This window comes from Xiphophorus maculatus, chromosome 9, assembly GCF_002775205.1.
Source record: "Xiphophorus maculatus strain JP 163 A chromosome 9, X_maculatus-5.0-male, whole genome shotgun sequence".
Taxonomy (NCBI): domain Eukaryota; kingdom Metazoa; phylum Chordata; class Actinopteri; order Cyprinodontiformes; family Poeciliidae; genus Xiphophorus; species Xiphophorus maculatus.
In genome coordinates, this window is record NC_036451.1 from 20,323,767 (window position 1) to 20,338,982 (window position 15,216).

The 15,216-nt window shown below is 37.9% G+C and overlaps 1 protein-coding gene across 1 annotated transcript in view; it reads left to right on the top strand.

Annotated features, from left to right (window-relative positions):
- The window catches only part of ncan (neurocan), a 178,118-nt gene that overhangs the window by 35,008 nt on the left and 127,894 nt on the right, over positions 1 to 15,216 (top strand). The window contains exon 2 of the mRNA XM_005795699.2: positions 6,514 to 6,596. Within this exon, the coding sequence (XP_005795756.1) occupies positions 6,524 to 6,596 (73 nt within the window). The 5' untranslated portion in view covers positions 6,514 to 6,523. The remainder of the gene's footprint in view (positions 1 to 6,513; positions 6,597 to 15,216) is intronic.

The following is a 15,216-nucleotide window of genomic DNA, read 5'->3' on the forward strand; positions in this document are numbered from 1 at the left end:
GTAAATAAATGCATGAGTGAGATGCACATGGTTTGATAAATCACATATAAAACTTGTCTTTTGATTATTTCTGCACCTCCATGTATTTGGCACATATTTCTCTTATTTATATATAATGTGCAATAAGTAGTCCTTCCTCTGTCCATATTAGTACACTTCATCCTTCTGACTCAGCCATATTTCTATTTGTATATCTGCATCTGTAAGTGTTTTTTTTTTTATGTTTAGGATTCAGTGTTCCAAATATATCCAGCATATTTTTAAAAAATGATATTTTTTTTCTGTCACAGCATGCATATTTTTCCAACTCAGTAAATAAGGTACTATTATTTGAGTGTGTGGAATCTGGGCAAAGGTGTTATGGGATAGGAGTATGTCAGGGTACAGTTTTCTGGATTAAACTCGCATGATCTGGATTATGTTCTTAAGACACAGTATATTTTTTATACTACAGCACTAGAATACTCTTGCCTAAATTTTAGATTTATTTTTATATCTTAGACATTTTTTTCTGTATTTGTTTTCTCCCCTTTATCCCCTCACAGTATTTGGCTAAATACCGACCATTTAAATTTTTTATTTTCCGTCTGCTCCAAGATCCCTCAAAATTTTCAATTTAATAGGGTAGATAAATAAGTTATCATATCAGTAAGTCTACCTCAGGTTGCTCTAGTTTATGTTTCTTTAATGAACTTTTGGTTTGGAAAATTCTGGGAAAGTATAAAATTGGATTTTCCCATTTTCAATTACAATTGACATTTATTTTCAAGTCCATATTTTCTGTCTTGTCTTGTTTAGAATTCATACTCACTCACTCACTCACTCACTCTTGCATTTGTAATTTCTATATTCGAATCCTATATAAATCCTCTGATGAACATGACATCATTCTGTTTCAGCATATACAGATATTTTGAGTCTTAAAACAATTCACCCACTCATCTAGTTTTTTCAATCTTGTACTTATGGCCAGTGGTGGAGAAAGTACTCATACAATGTACTTAAGTAAAAGTACAAATACACAGACAAAAATTTACTCAAGTAAAAGTCAAAGTACCACATTATTATTTTACTTAAGTAAAAGTAAGAAAGTACAAGCTTTTAAAACTACTTAAGTATTAAAAGTAAAAGTACTTGCCGACCATAATACCTAGCGGCTTATATAATGTCATTAGGTGTACCTATCGTATTTAGTTTTAATAAATCAGTAATGTACCATTTTAATGAGCAATGCTGTTACTTGCAAGTTCATGCTAGCTTATAACAATATACAGTAATCGTATTTATTTACTGCAGTCGAGTTCAACAAAAAGCTTGCTAAGATTACATAAAACTTCACTAACACAAATTAATTTAACATCGATAGCGTTTAGCAACTTAACTTACCTCAATATGTTTTTTCAAATTTGATGGTGAATTTTTGAAAGATAGAATTTCATGCTTTCGGGGAAGGCAAAGGCGGCATTGGAATCTCCAGGAAGCGTTTTTTGACCCAGTTATTTCACAGAAATCTTTTAAATAAGGCCATGGGTGGGGCAGGTCTTCTGGAGGATGACTATCCTTGGACTCCATTCTGGGAGTTAATGATTCTGCAGGTCCTGCGTACTGTGCTGCTCTTCTTGAGGGAGGGCCTAATGGTTATTTCCCGCTTTGGATTGGTTCAGCGGACTGATTCTGCTCTTGCCATTGGATACTTTCAAACTAACGAACAAATCAAAAAACTGAAATGCGTCTTGGATGTAACGAGTAACGAAACGCTATATAGAAATGTAGTGAAGTAGAAAGTACAGATACTTACTGTTAAATGTAGTGGAGTAAAAGTAGAAAGTATTCATTATTAAATCTACTTAAGTAAAGTACAGATACACGAAAATTGTACTTAAGTACAGTAACGAAGTACTTGTACTTCGTTACTTCCCACCACTGCTTATGGCTCACAAGCAACAAAAGAAAGTGACAAATGAAGACTCATGCCATGAAGCAGACGCACACACAGAACGTTCTCCTATTGCGAGGGGGAACAAACCATTTATATGTGACTCAGCGTGACAGGTTGCATGCTTAAACCTTGGTAATGTCTCTGTGGCAGAGAAACAGGCCTTTGTCACCTGAAGGGTAGCCTCATTTTTCATTTAAAGGGACTTATTCACAGACACTGATTGGCCTAACACCCCCTGTGATAGCAGTTCTGGTGTGTGTGGGGAAGAGGAGGTGGAGGGGGGTGGACAGCAGCGATGTGGAGTGATGGAGAGACTGACAGCCGCTTGAGTGATTAATGAGCCTTTTTGGTGGTGCACTATTGTGAGGAAAGGCTGTGTGGACAATCTGAAGGGGGAAGAAAGAAAATAGAGGATGAGCACATTACAAAAAACAAACATGAAAAGACTTCTTCAGGAAAAAAAAAAACGTGAAACAAGTGCAGATTGGCAGCCAATTTTGTCCAAATATAGATAGACAAAAAAAAAAGGTTGCAGGGAAGATTAGGACTGAATGACAGATGGGTTGGACGAGTCATCCACCATGAAAAGAGAAGGTTGGGCTTAAAAAGGCTTCTGACAGGGATTGAAAACAAGATGTAACAGCTTGTCTTTTTCTGTTTGTATGTGCGTCTCTTTGTCTGTTGATCTGTATATAACAATCTCAGCTGTCTGTCTTTCGTCCCATCACATTTACAGTAAGTGCAGGAAGGGAGGACATCGCTGTGTCGTTTCGCCTAGCAGACTGCATGTTGTGCCTCATGGCTGGTCAGCAAGTGCTGATGACGAGGCAGCGTTGACTTCTCAAATATGCGTTTAATCTTGAACTGCTTGGTGACTAACTGTTGACAATGAGTTGAAACATTGTTTTGAGTAAGTTCAGACAGGACTTGAGACACGAGATCCTTCAAACTTGACAAACTTTTGCTTGTTTTTTTTTTACTGTGAATTTTTATTTTTTGTCTTTTAATTATGCCTGGCGAGTAGCTCAAGAATACTGACTTCCAAAGTCAAATTGAATGCACCACCGAGGAAATCGTTTAGCGATAAATCCACACACGGAAATGAGAAGATAAAAAAACTTCTGTTTTTGCTGTTCTCTTTTGCTCTACTTGCTGCTGTGACCCTTAAAACAAATATTATTTGGCTTCTGCTTAGTTTCCTTCTGGTTAAATTGGATCTTCCTGTTAATGTGCTTGCTCACAATGACGGATTGCTGCAGAGTCAGCTGAACTTGCTCAGATAACTTTGTAGCTACTGGCATATTATTAGCTAAATTTTTTGTTGTATTATAATAACAACTAGATTGAATTGTATCTCATTGTAGTAGAAATCACTGGACAGATTTTATTGAATATTTCTACCAACCTGGGCAATAGCTGGACAAGTTTATAAGGTGCCTTGAGATAATATTTGTTCTGAATTGATGCCATTTAAACCAACTGAATTTAATTTGTATTTCTATTTAAGTACGTAAGTGTTGTTGTCATATTGAGTGGATTTAGATGAGGACCAAAGTACAAACTGGAGACTCAAATGGACATAAAGAATTTATTAGCAAAATGGAGAACTTATAAAAATTGAGCCAGGCGGGTAGCAGCAGGGCAAAAACAATGTAGGATTCAAGAAACAGGATGGCAGATGAGCGAAATGAAAGGAGCCAGTAGAGAACAATTTTCACTGGGGAGCTTCAATATACTGCAGAGGGAAATGGAAATGATAAAGAACTAGGAGCAAGTGACAGATAATTGGTTGCAGCTGGGGAACGGAGCATGGATGGGCAGGTGAGGCCAAATTTATTAACCGGGATCGGGACCAGGAAGGGTGAGATTAATGAGAAAAAAATTAGTAAAAGCCAAGATAAATCAGAAGGGGGAATAAGAAAACACTTCGACCTAATAAAATAGTAAACAGAAACATTAATGTAAATAAATCAATCCAAAATACTAACCACAAGACTAACTGAACTGACACAAGGGATAAACCGAGATGGTAAGAAGTAAGAAAACAAACAATAAAAAAATAAATAACACAAACATTGATGAAAGTAAAAGTATACCAACCATCTATGGGTTATGAAAGTTACTGGCTCTTATTATTATTATTAATGATTTGCTTATTGACAATTCAGCTTATGAATTCAAAGCAAGAAATCCACTTTGAAAACACCCGGTACTACTCAGTAGTTGTATTGTATCGGGTCAGTGTTTTTGTCCTTGGCTGTACCTTTGGTTCGGAGTCAAACGGGTCGGCACCGCTGCAACTGACACCAGCTGTAATGTTCACCTTCTGCTCCACCATCTGTTGAAACCTCCTCTCGCCTTCCTCCCTGCCCTGCGGCCTCCATCGGCCCGTTCCGTCTCCTGAGGTGCCGTCTTCATTATTTACGCTCGGGACCCACGGCAGAGGCCGCCTTAACTAATTTCGTCTCTGCCGGCTGCCTCTTGTGAGACGCACATTAAGTGATGGTCACATACAAACAAAACAAATTTGATATATAAACACAGGCAGACATGGTAATTACTTGAGCCATGTGTGTCTCCACCTCTTGTTTGCTCGCTGCTATCTTTACGCTCTGAGACAACTTGTACAAACCTGAGAGGTTGTGAAGAAATTTGTGCCAGGAAGCATTTCACAACTCTGACAGTAGAGATAGTCCCTTCATAGTGTATATTTTATACGAGGCATCTTCATTGAAGAATCAAAGGCGGTGTATTTGTTAGACTTGGGGGGCGGGGGGATAAAAACAACAAAGTCCCTTGTTGGCTTTTTTAACATACACATATTGTTTTCCCAAAAAATCCTATGTAGATGTATCAGAAACAGCTTCTGGCAGCCCAAGTCTCAAATGAATGTTGCTCTATTTTATGTGATAACATCAATGCAACTTTGATACTTCTGCTCATTTGAGCTTTAGCTCAGTACATTGCAGCCAGGGACACAGCCAGTTAAATTCTGCTGTTGAAATGCATCATTATTTGTCTGTGCTGTTCTTTAGCTCTAACTTTCTTTTTGCTTTTGTTTGGTTTATTTACTAAGTACATTTTACAGTGCCTTAAAAGCTTTGGCATGTTACAAAAACAAACCAGTATTTTTGTTGTTCAGATTTTGTGTGACCAAAACATAGTAGCACATGTCTGTGGAGAGGATGGAAAATGATACATGGATTTCAAAAGTTTAAACGGACAAAGCAAAAACTGGTTTAAACATTTCTACTTAGCAGCTCTTCACTCGGCTAGCCCTAAAAGTCTAGTGGAAATACTTCCACTCAAAAGTCACCTCAGTAAAACATGGTGGTGGCAGTGTGATGCTGTGGATATGCTTGTTTTTTCTCCCAGCACAGCAGGAAAGTTGGACACGGTTAGAAAGATGGATCAAATTAAATACTGGGAAACCCTGATTAGAAACCTGCTGGAGACAGAAAAAGACTGGAGAGTGGTTTCCAATATAGCAGGATGACCCCAAACAGTCAAATCTGAAGTGGAACTGATTAAATCAAGGCACATTAAATTATGAAAGTGGACTAGCCCAAAAACTATGACCACAATCTTTGCCAATGCTTGAAAACTGATGTACACTGAGACTCTCCTTTCAACCTGACTGATCTTGAGGTATTTTGAATGAGCAAAACTGGTAGACACACAAAATCATACCTGAGGCTACAACATGAGTAAAAAATTAGTCAGTAAAGATTTAATCAATACAAATATGTCACAAGCAACAGTTTTTAATTGTTAATAATTTGGTCTGTCAAGTGAAATCCCAATAAAATACATTATTTTTGTAACATCAGAGTGTGAAAAGGGTTCAATGTGGATTGACACTTTTTACAAGGTGCTGAATGTTTAGCACTTTTACCAGGTTGTGTCGTCAGTAGTATCGACTCAAAGAAAGAAGTACCAAGCTTTACTTGGCAGGCTTTCCTGTGTAAAATTTTCAATTTTTCTTTGTTGCATATGTTGGATTTTTCACAAGATATTCCAGCTTCTTATATAAGTATAAAGATCATACTTAATAAATGTGCTGGTGATTACTGACATAATACGTGTGCTGGATTTTGCAGGCTTTATGTCTAGTTTTTCCCCAGTGCAGCCACTTTGATGGACTGATGACTTGTGACACACAATCAGCTTTTGTTAAGAAAATGAATAATGTTTGTTTGAATGTTTGCGACTTGACATCAGCATCCTTAAAGTCTTGTCACCTATGAAAGACGGGTTGTTTTCTTTCCGTCTTCGACATGGCATGTTGCTATTGGTTTCATCACCTTGGATACAAAGTAATTTCGAGCACTGCTGAGTGAACCAATTTATTTTCAGCAACACTTTAATGTGAGGGAGGAACACAGCAGATTCAACACAAATCCTTAATTGTAATCTCAATGGTTCTGTCTTGTCCGTGTCGTGAAACGCCTAACTGCAGTTCATCATGACCTGCTGCAGTTCTCTGCTTAAAACTCATTTATGGGGAAAGAAAAAAATAATCTAAAGTTTGTGAATTCACATTCTCTTTTTATTGTTTTCGTCTTTGCCTTCAGGTGCAGCAAGATGCTGGGTGCGCAGCCTGTGTACGGACTAAAGCTCTTGCTGGCCCTGATAATGCTTCATACAGCCGATTCAGGTGAGTGCTTATTACCAAGGGTAGACTTTATAGGAAATAGCTGGCCTGCTTTTAGGTTTTCATTTTGTAGCTTGGCAACAACTGAGCTGTTGAGGTCTGAATGCATCGACTCCATCTCAAAGTTAACTTTCTCTGTGTTCAAGGTAAAGAGCTGAACAGTTCAACAAGACAATGCTGCTTTGTCGTGATTTTCTGTTTGACTTATAGGCTGGTAGAGAGGCACGAAAGGTGTTCTTCCAAGTCATTATTAAAGAAAAAAAAATCCACATTTAATTAACATTTCCCATGGTAACCAAAAACTAAATGGTTTAACCCTTCTCTTTCAATATCTAAGTCACCCTCCTGCAAGGCATCTTCATCAACTTTAAGAGATTTGGGGTTTTAGTTATGCTTCATAGACCTCAGCCAGCTGCTGTTGTGTGTAAATAATGAGTGCTAGGAAGTCAGCCGAATGCCCAAAGTCTTAATGATCATTCGACCAGAAAAAAAAGCTTTCAATAAAACCTCCACATGTTGAAATGTTAACATTTAAAAATCACACATGAGGTAAAATTTCCAGTTTTGTGACCAACTGGAGAAGCAACACAAAACCATGGGAAAACTCAGCCTTTAGGTCTAATTCTAACCAAGAGCAAGCTTTAATAAGTCTCACATGATATAGTTGCTTAAGCAATTCATGAGCTTGAATTTTTTTTCAAATCCTGTGAAAGTGACATCATCAAAAATGGATCACAGCTTGCTTTAAACTTTGCTGTTGTTTTCCTTTTGAGCTTAATTATTCATTGTGCAAAGCTGATGAAGAAAATTGCTTTTCAGCTCCTTCATTTTTTTTCTCTACCAAACTGCCAAATTGCTTGTTTGTTTATTAGCATAATTAAAGGTCACTCTGGTAAAAACAAAACAGCCAAGCATTAAAACCCCCCCCCGGAGCATTCAAGGATGACTTACCATAAAGGTAATATTAAAGCTTGAAATGCAAATACCTTTGGTGGGATCAGACCCAACCAGGCACAGTTTTTTGGATCCCTTAGTCACACTGACATGTTCATTTTCTGCTTTGTCTCTGGCTCCTGTCTAAACACTCGGCAGACGTCCACAGCGTATTGACCATCTCTCCGACTTTGGCTTGTAATTACCCCAGCAGCCCTAAGAAGAGAATAAAAGCATGAGATGTAAAGATGCAGAAGCATTCTGATCCACAGAGCTTACATTTATCTTTTAAGCCACGTCTAAGAAATTGAAATATATTTTAGGCCTGATTAAACCTCAGAGATATTATATCCAATTCCAGTGAGGAAAGCTGATTAAACTTTCTTTTGATTCGTCTAAAAAAATAAAAATAAAAGCTGAAATTTAGGATGTTAATTATGTAATTATACATCATCAAGTCATCCAAACTTTGGCGAGAATCTTGACATTTTGCGTGTGTTTGCCTGTCTGTCTGAGTGACCTTTTGAAACCGCTGATGCTGATGAGCGAAGGACAGTGTGGCAGAGGAACAAGGCCCGGGCATTCGCAGAGAATCGTGTGAAACTGTGAGTCATTTGTCAATCTGTGCCGAGGATCTGGTTGCCCCAGCTGCCTCCCGATCTGTCTGTTTGGCAGTTTTATCTGTCTATTCCAGGGGGCTGTGCGGGAAATGGAGGGCGGCGGAAAGTATTCACATCAGTCAGTCATTCTCCGGCCTTTCTGCACCCTGCCTGTGCACTGCTGATGGATATCTGTGTGTATCTATATGTGTCTCTGCGTATGTAGGGCAGACTTCACGCCCCCGCGCTGCTCCCCGGTGTCCTCGACGACCGTCTGCTTCGCTCCGCGTCGTAGTTTTTCTGCTCGGTGTTGACTCGGGCCTCAAGTTTGGAAGAACGGAGACAGTGAAAAATCCAATCAGCTTTCCTGTGTGTCTATATGAATGTGTAAAAACACCCAAGAAACTCTAACTGTGTTACAATACCCTGATTTACCTTGTGTTACCTCCTCCCTTCATGGATTTTCCACTGTTATTTTTCCAGCTAAGCAAAAAGTCACAGGGAGGTAAGCGGACCACTGGGGGGGCTGGCATTAATGCTCACCCCGTGACACCTCGCTTGACGGCGCAGAATTGGAAAAAGGGTGGGATGTGAACGCAGAGAGCAGATTAAGGAGCGGGGGTGTAAGCTTTTTGCAGGCGTGTGTGTGTGTGTATATGCGTTGGTAATACTGTGCTTGCACTTTTAGCGCCACTACTCCATTGCCTGTGTATCGTGCTTATAAATTTTAAAATGTTGGGAGCTTGTCACACAAGATAAATGTACTAGAACGCCACAGAAGGTGCAAAATTAGTCACGGCAGAAGCTTCAGGGGAGTTTCTGTAAATCCCAGCGCAGCCTGGTCTGAAACGGCTGAGATGGGAAGAGAGCTGCTGCGAGAGGGTTAATATCTGTCTCAGAGAGAGAGAGAGGTGGAGGAGATGGGAGGATGCTGGTGGGGTCAGAGAGGATTTGAGGGATCTGATTGGACAGCAGCACTTGAGGAATATACCTTGGTGATATTCAGAGATTTGCTCCTATTTGGCTGCAAAGGTTTGTCAGATCAGAAAGAGGATCCAAAACGTTGGTATCACAAATGTTAACGTTTTTATGTGGGATTTTATATGACGTATCATATTAAAATTACTTAAGTTTACAGTAGAAGTGGAAAAGTAAATGCATTCTGCTCCCCATCATTCTGATGACCCTAAATATAATCCATGTAGGGTTTATAAATCCATTTCCTCCAGACGTCACCTAATTACTGAAAAGGTTTCACTTCTCTGAAGATCTTAGAGATTTGTAAGGAAACATTAGTTAACAAACAGAAAAAAAACATTCTTTCTAAAAGTTACATACTGCAGCTTTAAACATTTAAACAGCTCTCATAACACAAACATGAACGCGTAGCAGCCAGTAGTCTTTCTTTAACTGTGAAAGTTGCAGTAAAGACCGTAGGAAACTCAGTAGAGACGTAAACAAGCTTTTACAGATTTGCATTAAACTTACATTTTCAAACCTGCCTTCAAGTTTTCTTAGAAAAGTTATTAGTGAAGACATATATCTACTTTCCTCTGGTTATAAACTGTTTATCTTATGCTTTGCTTCATTTTTTTGCCATATTTTCTATAAGTTAGTTTTTGGCGTACAGTTCAAGTTGTATTATTTTTTGACTAGCTTAAAATTGTTGTTGTGAAACTGAGTTGTTTTTAAGTTGTAGAGAAATAAAGGCATGTTTCAAAATTATTCAGGGCAGGGTTGCAAAAAAAAAAAAAAAAAACTAACTGAAGAAGTCTCCAGGAGGCAATTAGGGGGAGAAGTAGAAATCGCAGACCCGACCCTATACAGTCTCTCCAGACATAAGCTTATGAACTGCACTTAACAAATCTGTTTGCTTATTTTTGCTTACTTCCAGTGGAATTGAACTTATATTTACTTTATAAATCTGTATTTCTACCCTTTTTGTACATGCAGCAATAAGTCATATTAACACAAAGGTGCTCTGTGAGTGCAACATGTCAAACCCAATTCTGACATGCTGGAGATATTTTTATCGACCACAATCTGATGGGAATGCATCAGGATTTTCACAAGCAGTACAAGCTTGGAAAAACGAAAGCAGATAATTCATGGGGATAGAAACGACTCAAAGAAAAACTAGAGATGACGCAATCCAGCATAAGATGTTGGTGGAAAATACAACGGGAAACGCAGACATGGAAAAGTTGAGAGGTTGACTCCTTGGATCTCAAGTAAAGGAAATGAGAAGCTACAGAAACTATTTAGGGAGCGGATCTCGTGTGAGAGGATGTCAGCTTTCAGACTTTATTTCTGAACGGGCTTGTTTTCTGCCAGTGAACATGAGCACGCAACCAAATAGACACAGAACTGTTGCTTTAAACAGCTGTAGTTACAGCTGGTGGTTGGAATCCATCTTAATGTTTCTATATGCGCCTTTCGGATTGTGTTCACTTTGTGTTGACGTATGCAGGCCGGCGATCAGACAAAGCCAGAACAGTATGGTTATTCATTTCATCTGATTTCTCAGAGCCTTGTACTTTATACCAGAAGTGTGTTTCTCGTGTGAGTTTCCACAGTTGGGTACAAAACTGTGATTTTTGTGTTTGTCTGATGATAAACTCGGAGTTGCTCCTCCCAGACTAAGAGTTTTGCTGAAATTTGACTTCAAATACCGTTGAGTACGGAAAGAGGGCTGGCTCCTGTTTTGAGAATGAAAAGACTTTCAACATTAAAACTGTAATTGATGACTTATTCTGTGACAACCATTACACTTATATAAAGTGTTGTGCCAGTTAACACTTAACAAGAACTAGATCTCTCAGGCTAAACAACTCCACTCGGATTAAAATGAATTATTTTATGTTTAGAGCATGCAGGTGGTGAACTTTTATCTCCCACATGAATTTGTTCTATTTTATTGATCATATTTTCTGAAATAACTAGTAAAAATATGCATCTAGATGTGACCTGGCCTTGCCAGATACTTACATCAGTTTAATTATCATTATCTGGTTCTCTTCACTCATAAACTACAGTTTTTAGTACCTGCCCAAAAGCCAAAGTCATTCTAAAAGATTGACAGTGTCCATCAGGACACTGTTTCTAATTGTCTCTTTTAAAAGCACATCTACGTTGATTTTCTTTGGTGAAAATCCAGATTTTATTTAATCCTAGGTGAAAAAATCCAAGATAACATCTGTGCTGGTATTTCAGTTACCTGTATGATGACCAGAGAGAAACGTTTAACCTCACAGACTGCATACATTTGGAAAAAATAAACCCCTCCAAAAAACAAAATGTTTAGGCTGCAAGAATTTTAAAGTGATGTGAGAAGCATATGTTTTCTGTCAATTCCCTACAAAGGGTGCTTATGTGTTGCTTTTATTTGTGCCTCGAAACATAAACAGTTGAAATTGTTAATTTGACAGATTCACTCCGTCTGTCCCCACAGACAGCTGAAAGCAGTCATTGGCAATTTAAATCTTTATTGTAGTTTTTTTTCCAAGAAATATGAGTTGTAGAAGAAGTTAAAAAGAGATTTAAAAAAAAAACTAGTGGTGAAGAAACTATCGATTCAAATTATGAAAGAACTTGCACTACATTATACTCCACCCAGTGCAAGTCAGCCATAAGCTTTGCATTTTAATCTCATTTACCAGAGTAAACGTTATAAAGTCTTAAAAAAACACTTGTAATTAAAACATATGATTTAAAATGTATAATTTATGTTTGACTTAGTCTGTCTTTACTGTCATTATTAAAATGTTGGCGTACATCATTGTTCATACTGTTGAAAAGAATTGTTAATAATAACGAGAGAAGCAAAGGCAGGTGAAGAATAGGGAAGGTAATTGCAGACAAAAAAAAGAATAGGCATATATTTAAAAGTCAAAACAGGATACCCAAGACAGCACAGAAAACATGGAAAATAAAGTGAGGCAATTTTAAACTAAAGCAAACCACTCAAGAGATTGGCAGACAAAAGATGCATCAAAATATGCTGGTGCACAAGAGAAATTCACAACTTCATAAGTTGCGTAAGGGGATAATTGCACATGAGCGAAACATTGACCGTGCTAATTACAAATCGTGATGAGGCGAAATGGAAAAACAGAATTCAAAATAAACCAACAGAGACAAGAAAAAAAAAAACAGCCTCGCAGTTTAAGGGAACGTACTGGGAAACAAACTTTCACCTGGCTTCACATTCACATTTTATTTGTATAGCACATTTCAGCAGCAAGGCATTTCAAAGTGCTTTACATCATATCAAACACAGAAACACAATGCAACATAGAATCAACAATCAAAACACGACATTAAGTCAGGTTCCATCAATAAATTTGTAATTGATTACGTTTCAAATACAATCCTAAACAGGTGGGGTTTTAGTCGAGTTTGCATCCATAGAAGATTTACCTGTTACACTCCTACTGTGTTATATGGAACAAAATACCTATTGCTATTTTTATTCCCACTCACAATCGCACAGTTTAAAACGATGTAGACAGCATTTTAATGGGCTTCTGTCACGAGGCTCCGTACGCCTCTTTCACTGAATTTCGAGCTGCGACTCCGCCGTCCCTCACGGATATTTGTGCAATTCTATGGTACCTGTTAGTGTCTAGAATTTACAGGGTTTGTGTTACGCGCAGTGACCCTCAGTCACTCGCCGCTTGTATCTGAAAGAGTGGGATCGAGTAGTTTTGCAATAACTGAAGGCAGAAGTTGGGACATTTACTCAAATGTTTTGTTTTGTTTTGGGGGTTTTGTAACTTGGTAGTACTGCTTTGTTATTGGTACATATCAAAACTCAAGATTCTTCAGTACATAAATCTGTACCGTCTAATTAGGAGAGGTGGCTCTGTGGTTGGGATGAACCTGAAGTCTGTGGAGACCGTGGTGAAAAAGAGGCCCCATCCTATAAAGGCCCCTATCCAAATTGAGCGCAGTTCTGGAAGATACCAGCCAGCTCTTGTACACTGTTTTGTCCCAGCAGAGGAACGCTCTCATGGACAGATTCCTGTCAGTGGGCTGTTTAACTGGGAGGCTTAGGAACTCCTTTGTGCTACGGGCCATTAGACTCTGTAATGCTCCTGGTGGGAGGAGGATGGGTGGGAAACAAGGAAATTAATGTTTCTTTTTGTCATAGTTTTTATGTTTTTATTGTGCATTTTTATTAAGTTTATTAAATAATGTTTTTCATCTTTTTTTGGTGGTTGTGTGTGTATGTGAGCAACAAACTACCTCATAGTTCCTCCAGATTAATAAAGTCTCTCCTAACTGAACCTATTGTTTATATAAAAGTGTAAAATTTAAGATTCCATTGGCGTCTATACATGCCTCACTACCTTCGCTGTTCCCTTTTTTCTTTTAGGGAGTGTTAATTAAGGCTTATTTAGAACAACTAAAATTGTTCTGCCTCCCTGTCTGCAGACAGACCACAGACCAGTTATGTGTACGTGATCTAAATGTTAATTTCCACTGTGCAATAGTGCAAAAATATGTCACCAATAATATTAAATACTGTAGTCAGTGAGGACTTATCAAATGTGGCTTTTTGGCTTGCAGATGATGATCCACAGCTAAATCTGATTAAACCGTGGAAAATCTGGAGAATTGATGCTTACTGATAAAGAGACTGATTGTGTGCTACATTGAGTCTTAATTCTTTTATAATACACATCATTCTTTACACCCGTTTTCTTTATTTCTTTTGATTTTCTTGTTTTTTGAGAATGCATACTCAGAATTCAGATTTTTTTTTTCACAGAAATCTAAGAAAATTTTTTAATTCTAACTTTTTCCATAAGAATTTAGACATGTTTCCTCTGAATTTAGATTTTTTTTTCTTTGAATTTTTCAAAATTAATCTTTAGTAACCACTTCAGTACTTGATATCATCCCATCTGTCAGCTTTATTAACTCTTCTAAAAAGTAATCTAAGATGCAGCATCTTTAAAGACAAATATGTAAATATCATTTAATTAAATCTGAATTAATTTGAGCAGCGCAAACAACTTCCACCACTTCTAAGCAAACTGTCAGCCACAGTCCGGTTGTTTTGTTGTTTCAACTGTCATTTCCTAATACTTTGATCAACTAATGACAACAAGCTCCTGTCAGACACTATTGTGTCATGACTCATGACCTGCGAATCCTTCTGCACGAACACACACACCACACACACGTAATAAGCTGATATACAGAAAAAAGGAGCGGATTGACGGCGGCTGCGGTGGATGCCCTCGATCAGTTTTGGTTGCTCTTTAGTTTAAATGATCAACTCTGCACACACTGTCTTTATCTTAAAAAAATGTTTCTGCAAGAATTTTAAAAAACAACCGAAGAGAAAAAGAAGAATGCAGAGAGGGAGGCTGCAGAGCGGCGTCTGCAATTGTGTTCCTATTAAAATGAAAATGCCATTGCCGCCCATCCTGTGTCTGTGTGCAACTTGGCATCAGACACCCAAAGCTTTTGCAGCTGTTTTTGGTCATTTGCATACATCTACGTACAAAGGGAAGGAAGATGAGGCAATGTTGACAATCACCTTGGTGATCAGGTTTCTCTATCTACAAGCTGCAGGAGGAATATCTGTCCTCTCAAAAGACAAGGTTATTAAAAGACCTCTTATAAGTCGTGTTTTTTTTTTTCATTTTGTTGTTGTAGATATTTTCTACTGGGGGTATTTACATGATAATCACTCTATATTTCAGTAACAGCCCAAGTGACTTATGCATATGAAAAATCGACAAAAATTAGTAAAGGTATTAAGTTATGTGCACTGAATAATTAAGTTGTAACCTGACTAATATAATTTAATACATGAGGAAAAGAAGTTGGATAAAGAAAATCAAGAAAAATATATATTTTTTTTGTTTTGAATCTCTGGACCATGAGGCAATACTGTCCACTAATCCGGTCAGTCTCTTGAAATTTTCTTGAATGATAAATAACACCAGAGATGTGCATTGTACAATTTGCTGGGTCATTCTTCATAAGAATCTCTTAAACTGTGAAGATGGATTTCTCTACAAAACCTGGTTTTGTGGGAAAATTATGCTTGCAAATAGTTTCTCCATACAGGGAAA